Genomic DNA, 14770 nt, shown 5'->3' with positions numbered 1-14770 from the left:
AGTTCCTCAAGGTCAACATCGGAAAAACATGGTACGTTATCTAGCCTAGCCTCGTGTAGCCTAGCGTAGTTGCCTGCGCATCTTAGGTAGTAGGGGTCTCCCTCCCTGAATTTACATACTGAAATCTTAACACCCCATTACTGAATAACTGCAAAGTTAGTTTATGATAATTAGAATAGTTTCACGTGCTTGGGCTGTGTCCAGTTTGTAATAGACCACTGAGGTCTCCGCGCTCTCACACCCCCCACCCCCATTTGTTTGAGGGAGGGAAGGTGATAAAGCGGCCTGTCACGCCTTCGGGTACACAAAAATGTTCCTAATATTATACGTTATTGACCTTTGTACATTTTTAATTTGATTATTTCAATTATAAGGTCGTTAAAGCCTCGAAACAGGACATTTGCTACAAATGCTAGCTCTGCGCGATGAATTGGTGTAACTGGCTAGCTAATAAGCTCTCGTTTTAGTTTTTTTCACTTATTGTTTCCAGGTTGGATTTGTCAACCCAAATTTATTTCTATTTATTATCCAGATGTCAGTTAGCTAGTTAGAAGAATCTTGCAATATACGATATGACGCACTTAGTTAGCTGGCTAACGTTTTTCGTGTGATCCCGACAGGATAAACCTTTCCCTCATAGTCATATCTCAGACTACACTGCGCAACCTGACTAGACTGAAGTGGTTATAATAGGTTGTTGTCGTTATTATTGTCATCTGGGACAACGCTGCAGTTTGTTTCAAATTATTTAACCCACAGCGGTTAAGGTACTTGACTTGTATTCAGAAGGTTGTCGGTTCAAATCCCACCACTGTCTAGTTGCCACTGTTGGGCCCCTGAGCAAGACCCATAACGCTCAGTTGCTCAAGTTTTACTCATTCATAATTGTATGCTGTTTTGGATAAAAGCATCAGCTAAGTGCTGTAAATGTAATGCGATAATCCAGTGTGATTTACTTATCAGTATGGCCGTACATGTGCACCCTACAGTTCCAACCCTTGACCTTTGTGTTACTGACACTACCAGGCTGGGGGATTGCTGTATTGGCATTTCATCTACTAATCAAAAGTTCAGAACTTATCTAATTTTAACTGTTTGTATTTTTTATTTTTTTTATCACAGAGTGCAATAAAGGAAATTTTTGAAATGTGCAACTTCAGTATTCAGATTTTCAGAGATCTCAATCTCCCGGCAGTAAAAATGTTGAGATTCTGGTCTTAATGTTTTATCTTAATGGTTTAACTAATGTGTTAGTTATTCAGGAGCGAGTTTAAGGATCACCAGGAACATTTCACATTTGTGCCGCTGACTGCTAAGCTGCTGAAACAACCTTTGACAAGCATTACTGCAGACACACACTGCATGAGGTTACAAGAGGGAGACATGGAGTGTCCAGTGGTTCCTTAAGTTTTAAGTCAAGAACTCTGTGTGTGTGTGTGTGTGTGTGTGTGTGTGTGCGTGTGTGTGTGTGTGTGTGTGTGTGTGTGTGTGTGTGTGTGTGTGTGCGTGTGTGTGTGTGTGTGTATGTGTGTGTGTGTGTGCGTGTGTGTGTATGCGTGTATGCACACGCAGTGAGGATATAATGGACTATGTGCTAGTCCGGGTTCCACCTCTTCACCCAAGCCTACCACGTCCTCGATTCTCTCTCTACCTCTCCTCTCAGCTGCAGTATGGAGTGGTCATTGTCTACCACCGACAGTGTGCCTTCCTACTGGGTAAGATGCTCCTTTCCTGAGCTTCACAATGTTCATTTTGTAGGTGAAGGATTAAGGAGAAATGCCAGAAAAGGTGTTTCAGCTCTCGTTTATGGCACGCTGTACACAAACACAAAGACCAGTCAAGAACACAAAGGTCCAGTCAGGAATCCATAGTGACCCCTTCAGTGGGTGTGGTACTGCAGCTGTTGCGGCTTATTCAGAAGCGTCTGTTTGTGTGTGCTGGTATGTATTTATTCTGACTGTTAATCTGGTTCAGTTTAAGTGTGCAGAAGTTCATTCAACACTGGTAATATGATTTTTTCCCAACAGTGCTGTAAAGCATTCTGCATCTGTTTTTAAACACCTCTCAGACCAAGAACATTTTCACATCTGCTTGAGCTTATATTCACTACAGCATCGCGTTTACAGCAGTTTCCTCTGTCTTCTTTTTACTAATTGTGCTCATGCTGTAGCAAAGGCAGGCAAATGGCCCATTATCTCAACACGAATACATTAGCATTTACTGATCACTGACCCATCCTGCATTTGCTGCAAGAGTCCATGTTTACTTGTAATTGCCTCTCAGTTTTACTGTTTTAGCAGCAGAGAGGATGATATACTTTGAAAAATTTCTTCAATTGGTTGCAAATGCTATATAACATTGTGAGAGTCATTTTCATTCTTGCACAATGAAATACTGTGTAATGCTTTATGTGTCGAAGTTTTCTGTCATTCTGACTAAATTCTAATGGGGTTTTAGCATGGCTCACTGTGAAAGGCTGGAACAGTGCACTGCTATATAATGACTCTTAGGATCAAGATGAATTTAAAGTTGCATGTTATATAGGCGTTTTAAAGAATTATGTATAAGTTTTATGTAAGCTATGGTGTGGGCTCTACATGTAACTAAAACTGAGGATATATTGAACATTTTTGAATTCCACTATTATACACTATTAAATTACAGTTTGGAATTGCCAAAGTTCTGAGTGGGCCAGATGGTCTCAGCACAGAAAGCGTTTCTTTGTACCTGAGATAAGGTGATATTGTCAGGGGGGCGGGGGAGGATTTGAAACATTTGCAATAAATCTCAGCTTATCTCTCAAGCAGAGGTCGGCAATGAGATTAATGTTTGAGTGCCGTATGTTTCTCGCCCAGTCGTGGTACAGTCAGTTATCAATCACAGTGGCCCAAATTTCTGTTCAAGACCTCAGGAAGGCAAGTCCAGACTGTACTATTGGGAGGGCTGTGTAGGCAGGTGAGATGATATAAAACTGAATAACATGGAAGGGAACCAACATGCAATAAAACAACCTTCAAATAGTTTGTTTGGTCAAACACTAATTGTGTTTATTGTGACCGATCTCTCTCTAGAGGAGGTCCAGAACACCATTGAGCGCCTTCTGCGTGCTGAAATGCACTCGCAGATTGACATCCAGGAAATGGACAGGTCAGTCTCAAGAACTTCCTGTTACTAATGTGTTTTATCCTGTCACATACTTATCACATGATTCTTCAGAGATCTTACAGTCATGATAGGGCATGACTGTTATGACTATTTGACAGCTCAAGTACCCACATTAGGCTTGGCTGGTCTCTTATAGGTTGGCTCTGGATATCCCTGACCCGCTGTTCCTGATGGAGGAGGCAGGGGGAGCTATAGAGCCATTCTTTGGAGTAATGGGGATTGAGTATGAGTTGCCTAGACCCTGTCAGCTACCACAGGTTAGGAATTGGTGTGTATGGCATGTGCGCACACCCCCACCCCACACACACACACACTGATTGTTACACACAATGCAATATTAATGCACATGAATGCATACACATGTATATAATTCTCTGTTGCCTAAAAAAATGTTACATTACACACACTTTACCAGTCATTAACCCTTGTTATTTGAGTAGAGTTATTGTTATTTATTGTTCATTTTCAGTCATGGCAATTTAAGGAGACTTCATCTCCAGAGATCGCATGCCGTCCGGTGACTAGTAAGCAAAACACAGTCCCAATAGGTGACAAAGTAAAAGAGGTTTCCCTTAACCACTAGCATCTCTGCAGTTTTTCTTACACCTGCCTGTGTATCTTTCTTTGATTGTGTGTGTGTGTTAGCGTGATCTATATTAATTCAAACATCAGCTCAGCACATATTCTCTCTCACCTTCTGAAGGCCTCACTGTCTCTCCTGAAACAATTACCATCAAAGATAAGGAGCCACCGAGCATCCTCACTGCTGAGGTAGGTACAGTAACACTTAGATAATTCTTTCTATATTTTTATCTCAGGCTTCTGAACTCCTTTAGATTTTGTGAGCGGTTTGCCCACGCCGGACCCATGACTCGGCTTCCTTTGAGTTTCCCTACGCAAATATCCACCCACAATGGCAAAGCCGTTCGCGTCATTGCCATAAAACGTGAGCTCGGCTGCCTAAAGCAGTGCCCACGTCGAACTGTAACATGCATCTCAGCTGTACTTACCCACACGCGCCGCTCGGGTCTTCCCCGTCCACCAACCGCTGTCCTCCCCCCCCCCTTCCCCAACCCCTCAGTTTGGCGGTGCGGAGCTGCCCGAGGTCACGGCCCTTCAGATTGAGCTGCTGATGCAGCAGGAGGATCCCTTCCTCCTCACAGGTGATGCAGACACACTGACGAAACGAGTGGATGCGTCACTGGACGGGCGGATGGACGTTTCTCTCTTCTCTCTTCGTGTCAACAGGTGAAGTGGAGCACGACGAGAGAGAGAGGGTGGGCGAGGGGCAGAGATGGAGAGAGGGGAAGGCTGCCATGGTCCCTACGGAGCAGTGAGTAGTACAGAGACGAAAAAGAGGCTTCGCTTAGTCTCGCTTAGAAAGTCAGCAGTACACACAGGAGTGGACTGGATATAACTGGCTCATTTAACATCGGAGGGTTATCAGTAGCTACATGAAAAGGCAAGCAAAACTAAAGTTGTGACTTTGGTCATGCAGTGGCTCACAGTACACAATAGACAGCACACTGCAACTGACAACAGAACTTTAACACTGCAACAAAGACCCATAGCTGAGTACTCATACTGAGTACACATTCACACACCCACACACAATACGAATACATGTACAAAAAGTGTAGGGTACGCATCTGGGGAGTAGGCCAGGTAGCAATGCTGAATATAACCGAATAAAAAATATATAATACAACAGGAAAAAAAAAAAAGGTTCAGTATAAGATGGTGTGTGAGTTAGAACAGCTGTGTTCATGTGTGTTAATTATTCATGAGTGTAATGGCATGTCAGACTGCTGCTTTTCTGCGCCCACTTTGGGCTGAAGTGCTATAGCCTGAGGGGAAGAGCTGGAACAGGCGATGGCCAGGGTGTGATGGGTCAACAATGACTCTCTCTGCACACTTCCTGCTTCTTCAAGTGGAGAGTTCGACTAGGGTGGACAGGTTTTTCTGCAGACCTGATGATGCGCTGTAATGTTTGGTGGCAGAACTGCACCAGACTGTGATGGAGGTGGTGATGACAGACTATGACGGCCATGTCGACCTGACCCAGACTGTGATGGAGGTGGTTATGACAGACTCTATGATGGCTGTGTAGACCTGACTTGACTGTGATAGAGGTGGTGATGACAGACTCTATGATGGCTGTGTAGACCTGACCAGCAGCTCCTGAGGCAGGTTCAACTTCTTCAGCTGAATAGAAGGTCTCAGTCTCACACACTTCTCTCTTCTAGTGAGGAGGCTGATCATCCAAGAGCAGGCTCACCGAGTTGGGTGAGTTTGTTGTGGTGCAGTTCTGGGACGACACTTTTGAGCTGAGCTGAAGTCCCAGAACAGAACTCTCACACAGGTCCTGGGCTGTTCGAGGTGTTGGAGCATGAAGTGAAGCCACATGTTCACCATTGGTCCATGGGCCTGCTGACCCAGTGTGCAAACTGCAGTGGATCCAGTACGGGGTTTGCGATGTGTTAATATTAGCCTCTCTAAGAATTTCATGACCACAGAGGTCAAGGCAATGGACCTGTAGTTATTTAGTACCTTGATGACTCTTCTTTTGTGGATGATTATGACTATGGAATGTTTGAAGTAGGCAGGCACCTCACACATCTGTTGAAGATCTGTTGTGAAGACAGGTGAAGGTTGGTCAGCACAGACTTTCAGGCAGGAGGGCTAAAACACCATCTGGGCCTGGTGCCTTCTGACCTTCTGCACACATTATCTACACAAGTCTTCAGCACAGTCAGAGCTGGGGCGGGGGTCTGTTCTTTCTGATGTGAGTTGAATGAGATGTAAATGAGGTGGAGAGGTGTGTGGTGGTGAGCTTTTCAGACCTGCAGGAGTGTGTATTCAGCTCACTGGCCTGCAGTGATTTGCTCACTGATGTCTCCATGCTTCTCCAGACAGTTGACGGGTCTCTGGCTGACAGCGTATTGCTCGGCTTACTGGAGTAGCTCTTGCTGGCTGATTTTATTTCTTTAAAGTGTCTCCGTGTCTATATGCCTCTATGCCAAGGGAAAGTGTGAAGAGGTATATAGGGTGTGACAGATTAGCATGTGGTGTTTGAGTATATAAGGCCAAGCCTGTGAAAGCCTGTATGTGTGTGTGTGTGTGTGTGTTTGTACCCAGATTGAAGGAAACAGTGGACAGGTCTTGGATCATAGAGGACACTGGACGACCAGTGGAAGTTTTCAAGCAAATGGTTGCCATGGAGAAGACCCCTCCCCCCTTAACCGTACCAGCCATTAGTGAGCCCAGCGAGAAAGATCTTGAACAGAACCAAGACACAGAGTGCTCAAGTAGTGAGGTGTGTGAATGTGGGGACGTTTGTGGTGGGTTGTCGTGTCGTCCGTGACTTTGAGCCTTTCCTTACTTGTTTTCTCTCCGTCCTTCTCAGATTCTCATACCAGACGGGGTCGCGCTTCCAGAAAACCGCCGCCACCACTGCCTGCGCAAACGCCAACTGATCTTCGCTGACCAGCACATGCAAATTTCCCAGCATGCAATGCGAGAACAAATCAGTAATCCACTGACTGAGACTCATGCATTGGTATGCTTTATGCATATGTTACAAAGTGAAAAATTTTACTGTTACCATGGAGACTGACTATCGGTGTAAAATGCAGAATGTCATCTTTGGAGGGGACGCACGGGTCCCGAGAGCAGGAGGAACCACACACAGGACTGGAACATCAGAACACACCCATGTTGGGCAGCGGGAACGCCATACGCGCTGCTCGCCTAAGCTATACTAGTGTGTTTGGAGTGTATAGTAATAAACATGGGGTGTGTTTTATGGTGATTCTAGTGGAAACAGATTCTGACAAGTGAGATAATCACAAGGTAGCAGAGGCACCCTGGTGGTTTGTTATAGCTAAGCACAGTAACATGATGTACAGACACAGCGGCACACAGCTGGCCAACTAACAACTGAGGAGCCAACTGTCCGATTACTTTTGGTCCTCAAAACCTCTAAAACTGGGAGAAATTTTGTGTAAAAAAATGCAGCACTTCCTACAAACTTTAACCAATATGTATGCATACTATTTGCATTAAAGCCGACCGTCTCCATGGTGATTGTTCTTTCAGATCCAGAGTGATACTGCACAGAGTACAGAACCAAAACATTGTGTCCGGTTACACGCAGTCTGCATTATGGGTTTGCATGATGCACTGACTAACCGTTTGGAGAAACCTTGTATTCCTATTTGGTGCTTTGAAGAGGCTGTGTACTTTTTCACAGGGAATGGCTTCTTTCACCACTGTACCTTTCTCTCTCTCTCTCTCTCTCCTGCAGTCTGATGTCCTGCTGAAGGTTCCTCCCACGTTCCGGTTCTCGTCCACAGATCTCCTCAGCTCTCCTTGCAACTGTAAGTCTTCACACCATCACATTTTTAGGGGCTCTAAGCACAACCAGTCAAATTATGTAAATGCTGTTGTGACTTCAGGGACTTCACACTCTGTACAAAGTGGCTTACTTTACCGTTTGTCAGAGTGACTTATCTTACCCTTAGACAAAGTGGCTTACTTCTTGGAGTAACTTGGGTTGAAGTTTTCCTGCCTTAGACGTTTGCTTTAACCTTAAAACTTCATGAAACCACACAAAGCAGCGTAATTAAACTGATGGCATTTACAAAGATAATTCTGCTTCCACACTCGGACCGACACAAATCTTGTCCCACGTGCCCTGGCAGCCCTCTTCCACCCGGATCTCAGGTCACTGTGGAAACAGTGCTGTCTCCTTCCCCTGAAGAAGAGACAGCGCCTGCAGGAGCGCAGCGAGCCGTCCGAGATGGAGAGGGAGCGGTCCGTGGAGGAGGACAGACAGCAGAGGAGGAGCGAGTCCAGCAGGGAGGTTGGAGCGTCATGGCAACAAGCTGCACTCCATCAGAGCTGCCCATTGAGGAAGCTCACTTTTTAAGGCCTTAAAGCCATATCACAGGCTGTCAGGCTGCAGCCAACGGTGTCGCTCTTGGGTGAGACGCTGTGCTCATGGTACCGCTTCTCAGGCAGGTTCTTTGTGCTTCTTCTACTTCAGGTGCTGCGAGAGTCTTCGGAGGCTGGCCTCCTCCTCCCTGAGGTCTCAGGTCAGACACCACAGTCAACGCGATGCAACCATGCAAACTGAGATGAAACCAGTTTGAGTCAGAGTCAAACAGTTCATTTGTTGACTGGGGTCACATGATCGGGTGTAATCGTTTCGCCAGCTTTATGCTTACCGTGCATGTTAGTCATGCAGAACAAAAGTTGTGCTCCTGTAATTTACCTGGATGGGCAGGTGACGTGTCTGTGATACGAGGCACAAATCCCAGCAGGCAGAGTAGCACCAGGAGCTACAGCGGCAGCCTGACTGTCTCCGGTACTGGCACGTTTCTGAATTAAGCCCAGTGCAGGAGAGCCTGCTAATTTGGACAGAGCAACATGCCGAATGTGTGAGCAGAAGATAAGCGTAAAAGCAATCAAAAAGATTAACCTTCCCACACTCCTACAAGCTGCTAGTCCATTGTTTAATGTCCCACGGTATGTGGCTTATTGGTACACAGGCCTGTGCTTAATATATGTATATAGTACCCATGTTTGTTATTAAAATGACTATATCATCGTATGTCTTTATGCTTTCACCTTCAAGTGGACCATTTTCTTCAGGCTCTACCTTTGTCAAACTGCTCCTGGGACCATGAGTAAATGCAAACAAAACAAGATGGAGTATTCACGCACTCATGAATGTAGTCACTTTGTAGATAATAATAATATAATATTAATATTACATAATATTCATAGCATGCAAGGGTAATGACCAAAGGGTGCAGCACACTGACCTGGTCATGATGGAGAAATGTTTTTGTAACAAAAAATACAGCATGAGTTCAGTTTGAAGGGCAAAAGTAGAGTTTGACCACAGCATGTAATTATCTACCAGTACCTAGCTATTACTAACGTTAAAGAAAAGCTGATCTGTTACCAGGGTTACTGTAGGTTGTCATGTGGAAGAAAGATGACTCTGTAAACCTGCTTTGTGACAATGTAAAAGAATGCAGATAAAATTTGAATTGAATTGAATTTAAGTGAAAGGTAAATTACAATGCGTTTGTGTGTGTGTGTGTGTGTGTGTGTGTGTGTGTGTGTGTGTGTGTGTGTGTGTGTGTGTGTGTGTGTGTGTGTGTGTGTGTGTGTGTGTGTGTGTAGCTGCCTCTGATGTGGTACTGGACGAGTCAAAAGGAGACTCCTCTCAGAATGACCTCATCACCCCCGTCAGCAGAAGGTAAAAACAAAACTTAACTTTCACAGACTGACAGAAACATAGGGAATAAGACCACTCACAAAGCACAGCCATCAGAATCCGTTAAAACCTGCCAGGTGAGTGTGAAACTTCATAAACTGAGATATGCTACAGATAAGTTTGAGGGTGTAGCTGGCTATGTACTGAAGGTATGTTTGAGTGTGCACTGTGTACAGCTGGATTTGTATTGCTGGTGTGGGTGGCCATTTACTTAGTTCAACGTGATCGTAAACATGTAGGTTTTGATATTTTGTTTATTTCTTATTTGAAAAAAATAAAATTAAGGCTTGGTTTGGTTACTAATATTAAGGTTAGACATGGGTTTAGGTGTAAACAAACCATTTTGTTGCTGCAGAAGCATAAAATGGGTGTGTGTGTGTAGGTCCCCTATGGAAGAGGGTGCAGGTGATATTGGAAGAGGCTCCATGGAGATGATATTGGAGGAGTGTGTGGAGCTGAACACAGCACCTGAAAAAGGAGAGATCACTCCACACACCTTACTCAGGTGAGCTGTGTTAATGAAATGATTATATAATGGTTAAATACCCATCGGCCAATTTGCTCCACTCCATCTCTTACTGACAGGATGCTGAACACGTACCTCCAACACTATGGGGAAGTCTCTTTCCACTCACTGCTCCCCCCAGAGGCAGACCGAGGCATTGTAGCTCATGTGTTTTACAAAGTACTAGGTAATGTGTGTGTGCACATGCAGTCGTGGATATGGGATTGTGTGTGTATGACGATGCAGAGCTGTGTGTGTAAAACGTATATTCTTGGACTTTTCAGAGCTACGTGTGTGTGTGTATGTATATGACATGTTATTAGACTGCAGGGGGGTACATGTGTATAACGTATGTTCTTGGACTGTGCAGAGCTGGTGTGTTTAAAAAAGCTGTGGGTGAGACAGACTGAGCCATATGGACTCATCGCGTTCAGGAACACACCACTGTAGACACACTTAACCTGCGTACTCATCTCTGTGCATGTTTTAAATGTTGCACTTACATGTTTTGGGAGAAGACAGAATGTTCACTGAAGTACTGTGTTACTTCTATTAACAAGAATGTTTTTTATCTGATGAGTTACAACTAAAAGCAAATTTTTGCAATTTTTGGTTTTAAGTACAAATTTCTAATTCAAGTTATTAATTGTTACTATATAGGTTTTTAAACTTTTTAAAAAATCATTTTTTTAAACATTTTCTATTAACAGTTTTATATTTAATATTTTCTTTTGCCTAATCTTGTTCATTACTTTTCTACTAGTTTAATACTGCTGACCTTGTATTGGGTGACAAATGAAAAAACCCATGAAGTGCTGTGATGCAGAAACAGCATTACGCATTAAAGAGTGGGAACATGTAAATAGACTTAAATGTAGGGTGTTACATGTACACAGAAAATAAATATTAGATTTTATTAGCTAGAATGTTTTCTTAAATCACTACTAAAAGCAAAAAATGCAACTATTTAAGTACTGAAGTTTTTAATTGTTATTGTCTGTTTTTAAACTTTGTCTTTTTTTAAAAAGAGTGAAGTAAAATATTTTCATAGGATCTTGTTCATGACTTTTATACTTGTTAAACACTGAGCTTGTACTGAGAAGTGAATAAGAAATGTAAATTAATATCTTTATTATTTTAAGTTGTGCTGATTTTTTAAGTGTTTTTTAATGTTCAGTTGAATAAATGTCTTTTTACACGATGTTAGCATTTACCCAAACGCAGCACACCTGCGTCTTAAACCAGTACAGCCTTGGATATGTTCTTGCTTTTGGGCATGTGCTAGTCATATTTACCCCTTTTAAAGTTGTGGTCAGTAGGATGTGATACTGTGGTTATGATCAGCCCACCAGTCGTGCAGAAAATGGAAGTGTGTGACCTCTGCTGCTGTGCCTTGCTGTAGTGCCTGGCTGGCAGAAACCAGCTCTGATCTCATAGCTGGCTTACATCACACAATGGAACAGAGGGACGTGAACTGCTCCATAGGCATTTCACGCCAGCCTGCTACAAGCCCAGCAGACTTCTGCGTCATATCTGTTCATGTGCTGGTGAATTCATACCTTAAAACTGATGTGCGTCATGCTGTATGTATATATTGTATATTTGGCTACGTACACTGTTGCCAGACATATTTGTTTTGATGGTGACCTTGTGCAGTTCAGGTTGCCCTCTAAAACTGCTGCCTCCCTGACCTTTAGCATTACGGTTCCAGTCAGCAACATGAGAACAAAATGATTATATAGTAAATGACATAGAACTGAAATGCTAATTATACAGCTTGTCATAGCATAATAGAGATGATAAATGATATCCAGTGTTAGCCCAGGGAAAACAACACATCCCAACACGTGGCCTTGCTGAATCTCCTTCCCAATGCTCCACTTATTTCAAAATGTTTTATGCTGTTTATTTATCCTCACACTGAGGCAGGTTCTTGTGGAAATTTCTACTTACTCTTCTATTTCAAGAGCAATCTCAAAGCCACTTATAACCCTTTTTATGCCAGAAAAGCCCACTTTTGTTTGCAGTCTGCACAGAATAATGTTATCTCCCATCCCAGCTTTGTACTGAAACGGTTTCAGTCTATCTGCCATGCTTCTCCATATTTAGTGAATATACCATCTATGCTAAAACTGACCTCTTTACATGAAATATACTGCATAAAAACACATCAGAGTGGCTAAATAGAGAGCGCATGGCTGCATTTATTATAGTGGGACTCTACTGGTATGAAAATGGTAAACTTATAAACAGTGATGTGTTACAACACTGGTATGTAGCAAATCCCATTCAGCTCACTAGAACAGGAGGGGATAGCTAAACACAGGAAGGAAGGGCAGTGGAGATTCCATACATGACTATGACATGTGACACTTGAATGAACACTGGCCAAGTTATGGGTGCAACACGTTTTCTAAAGCAATTAAAATGTGGCATGTTGTTGTCAGCTCTTAGTAAATCACTTCTTTTTATTCATCTGTCATAAAGATGAAGGAACATGACAAATGTACATTTTCTGCTAACTGACATGCCTGATGTAACATTTGTATAAAGATTGGTGGCTAGAGTATTTACAAGGAAAATGATACGTGTGATGCACATTCAAGAGTGACAGGAAATATGTACATCAGTATTTTCATGACATTTTAACCTTCGATATCCATTTAAGTCTAAATCATCACCATGAAAAATGTTCAGTTACCTGTGAATTGTGGAAATGACACTAGAGACAATTTCCATGACTCATTTTGTTATGGTGGTGATCTGTAAAGGTCTCCTGGAATGAGCACAAACAAACGCAAACCAAACTAGAAGCGCCCATCATTATACAGAAACATGTCACATGCTCATTTATCTGTGTCTGACAGTCTAATAAACCTCACAGGTTAGCACAACATTACACACACTCACACTGGCCCTTTAAATTCCCACAGGCCTCGGAATCTATAAGGGTCTTCATGCTCTGACACGAACTCAGTGGGAAACCAAGACACGCAGAAAGGCAGCACTCCGCTTCTTACATTCACAGTCCTACAGAGGACTGTCACAGCCACATGCTATTGTTTTAGTTTACAGTAGCTGCTTCACCTGATCCCTGGGACGAATAGAACATCAGTGGAAGAGGTAGAAAGAGCCACAAATCGAGGAAAGAACATCAGAGCTAAAAAAGACAGGGCCTTAAAAAACCCCAAAACATTTAAACATCCAGTGTCCAGCAGCCAGTAGGACAGAAAACCAAGCAGGAACCGCAGGACGGCAGGTGGCTTCAGAAATCCCAGCTAAACGGCGTTGCAGGGGAAAGCTCAACAGACTCCACCCGCAGTGAGAAAATGGTACGGATTGAAGTGGAGAAGGAGATTCCCATGTGTGTATCTCTGCCAATCGAGGTGATAAGCCCTGAGCAGACCTTTCCTTTCTTGAACACCACACTCGCGGACCTGGGCATTGAGGAGTGAGTTCTTAAGTTATATAAATGATCAGAGTGCATCTTTGACAATATATGGTAATGTAGTAACAGTACAAAACCCCATGTTAATTATCCTATAGTTTTGCATTGTATACACAAAGTATAACTGACCTATCATTTTACTTGAACTATAGTATAGTAGTGCCACTGGTGTAATCTACCTACCTACGTGAAATATATCTCATATGTGAATTGTACTGAAAATATTAGTTGTTTAATGTATGCAGTGACATGTTTCTCATGAAATAAAGGGGTCATTCATTTATTGCCAAGAGTGTCCCTAGATCACTTATTAGGCACGTAACCTAGCATCGCGTCACCGACCGTCACCATGTTATTTTTGAGTGTTTTTCTGGTCGGTGATTAACATGGGATTGTGTAGATCAGCAGTAAAGGAGCAGGTGGTGTGGGTGGACACCAAGCGCACGCTGGTGAAGAGCAAGTCTGGGAAGCTGAAGGAGAAGGAGGTGACAGTGCTGGAGGTGCGTGTTAGAGCGCAGCACCCTGGACGAGACAAGTGCCAAGAGGTCCTCTACAGCACTGAGTGGCGCACGGACCGCGCACACTGCCGCAGCGGAGTGACCATCCTGCCCTGGCCCTACCCTCAGCCAGGTGAAGAGAAGCAGCACGAGACTCGCTTAGTATTTCAACACACCTAGCTTTGGGAACTACATTATTTATAGTAGAATCATTATATTCAATTTAAAAATGTTAAATATTTTCCAAGCCATAACTAGGGAAAATTCAGTCTTGCACTTAACAAGCAATGTAATGGCAGCACAAGCCATTCACTAAAAATGACATGGAACTCATAAAACATTGGAAACAAACATGAATTCAAAATGGCTGTTAAAGTGTAAAAGGATTGTGGTGACATCACAGGGATACCTTCACACTACCTTTATGAGCTGTAAATTAATTTAGTACTTGTGTACATGTCCAGCGGGGAAGACTGAACTCTTTAATTATTCCAGAACATTAGTAAACATGACCAGAAAGGTGTGTTCACTGACCCCCACTCAAAAACAAAAATCTAGGTTTCTCTATATTACACTGTTTACCACAAGGAAAGTATTTTTCTCTAGAATGTGAAAATTGTGTTCTAATGGATTACTACAATTTTACTAATCCTAATTTAAATGGCTATGCCATACTCTTCTACTGAAATCATGCTCTGTAATACTGAGTCTCATAGTTCACCACCAACCAGCCATAAGTGGCAAATAAGTTTGGGTTTGTTTGTTTTTTTTGTACAGCTAAAAATGAGATGACCCTGGCCTTGGATACCCAGTCCCAGTGTGAGAAGAACGAGGACTCAAAAGAGGTGCCAAGTGTGGAATGAGCA

The 14770-nt window shown here is 43.1% G+C and overlaps 2 protein-coding genes across 2 annotated transcripts; both read left to right on the top strand.

The window, feature by feature from the left end:
• The first annotated feature begins 1582 nt into the window (after positions 1-1582).
• Positions 1583-11055, top strand: rec8b (REC8 meiotic recombination protein b). Its single transcript, XM_081697031.1, has 18 exons — positions 1583-1715; positions 3072-3147; positions 3302-3422; positions 3635-3689; positions 3869-3936; positions 4247-4328; positions 4414-4498; positions 4970-5046; positions 5166-5271; positions 6304-6481; positions 6572-6724; positions 7472-7544; positions 7869-8091; positions 8213-8261; positions 9261-9436; positions 9837-9959; positions 10040-10146; positions 10330-11055. The coding sequence occupies exons 1-18, from the start codon at positions 1583-1585 to the stop codon at positions 10407-10409; spliced, it is 1965 nt and encodes a 654-aa protein (XP_081553157.1). The 3' UTR covers positions 10410-11055.
• A 1098-nt stretch (positions 11056-12153) lies between these two features.
• On the top strand, positions 12154-14767 carry si:ch211-196f5.2 (uncharacterized). The gene is made up of 4 exons (XM_035530703.1): positions 12154-12230; positions 13168-13410; positions 13808-14037; positions 14682-14767. The coding sequence occupies exons 1-4, from the start codon at positions 12154-12156 to the stop codon at positions 14765-14767; spliced, it is 636 nt and encodes a 211-aa protein (XP_035386596.1).
• The last annotated feature ends 3 nt before the right edge of the window (positions 14768-14770 follow it).

The sequence above is a fragment of the Electrophorus electricus genome, chromosome 14, assembly GCF_041902795.1.
Source record: "Electrophorus electricus isolate QZ-2024a chromosome 14, ASM4190279v1, whole genome shotgun sequence".
Taxonomy (NCBI): domain Eukaryota; kingdom Metazoa; phylum Chordata; class Actinopteri; order Gymnotiformes; family Gymnotidae; genus Electrophorus; species Electrophorus electricus.
Note: the sequence above shows the minus strand (reverse complement) of the source record. Positions and strands in the feature narration are given on the sequence as shown.

What these genes read in the sequence shown, in the direction of transcription:
- rec8b (XM_081697031.1), top strand. Translation starts at nt 1,583, where the DNA reads ATGGACTATGTGCTAGTCCGGGTTCCACCTCTTCACCCAAGCCTACCA. An exon ending in ACAGTGTGCCTTCCTACTGG is followed by an intron (nt 1,716 to 3,071) that starts GTAAGATGCTCC and finishes ATCTCTCTCTAG; the next exon opens with AGGAGGTCCAGAACACCATT. An exon ending in GCCATGGTCCCTACGGAGCA is followed by an intron (nt 4,499 to 4,969) that starts GTGAGTAGTACA and finishes ATGGCATGTCAG; the next exon opens with ACTGCTGCTTTTCTGCGCCC.
- si:ch211-196f5.2 (XM_035530703.1), top strand. Translation starts at nt 12,154, where the DNA reads ATGGCTGCATTTATTATAGTGGGACTCTACTGGTATGAAAATGGTAAA. An exon ending in GCGGACCTGGGCATTGAGGA is followed by an intron (nt 13,411 to 13,807) that starts GTGAGTTCTTAA and finishes GGGATTGTGTAG; the next exon opens with ATCAGCAGTAAAGGAGCAGG. An exon ending in CTGGCCCTACCCTCAGCCAG is followed by an intron (nt 14,038 to 14,681) that starts GTGAAGAGAAGC and finishes TTTTTTGTACAG; the next exon opens with CTAAAAATGAGATGACCCTG.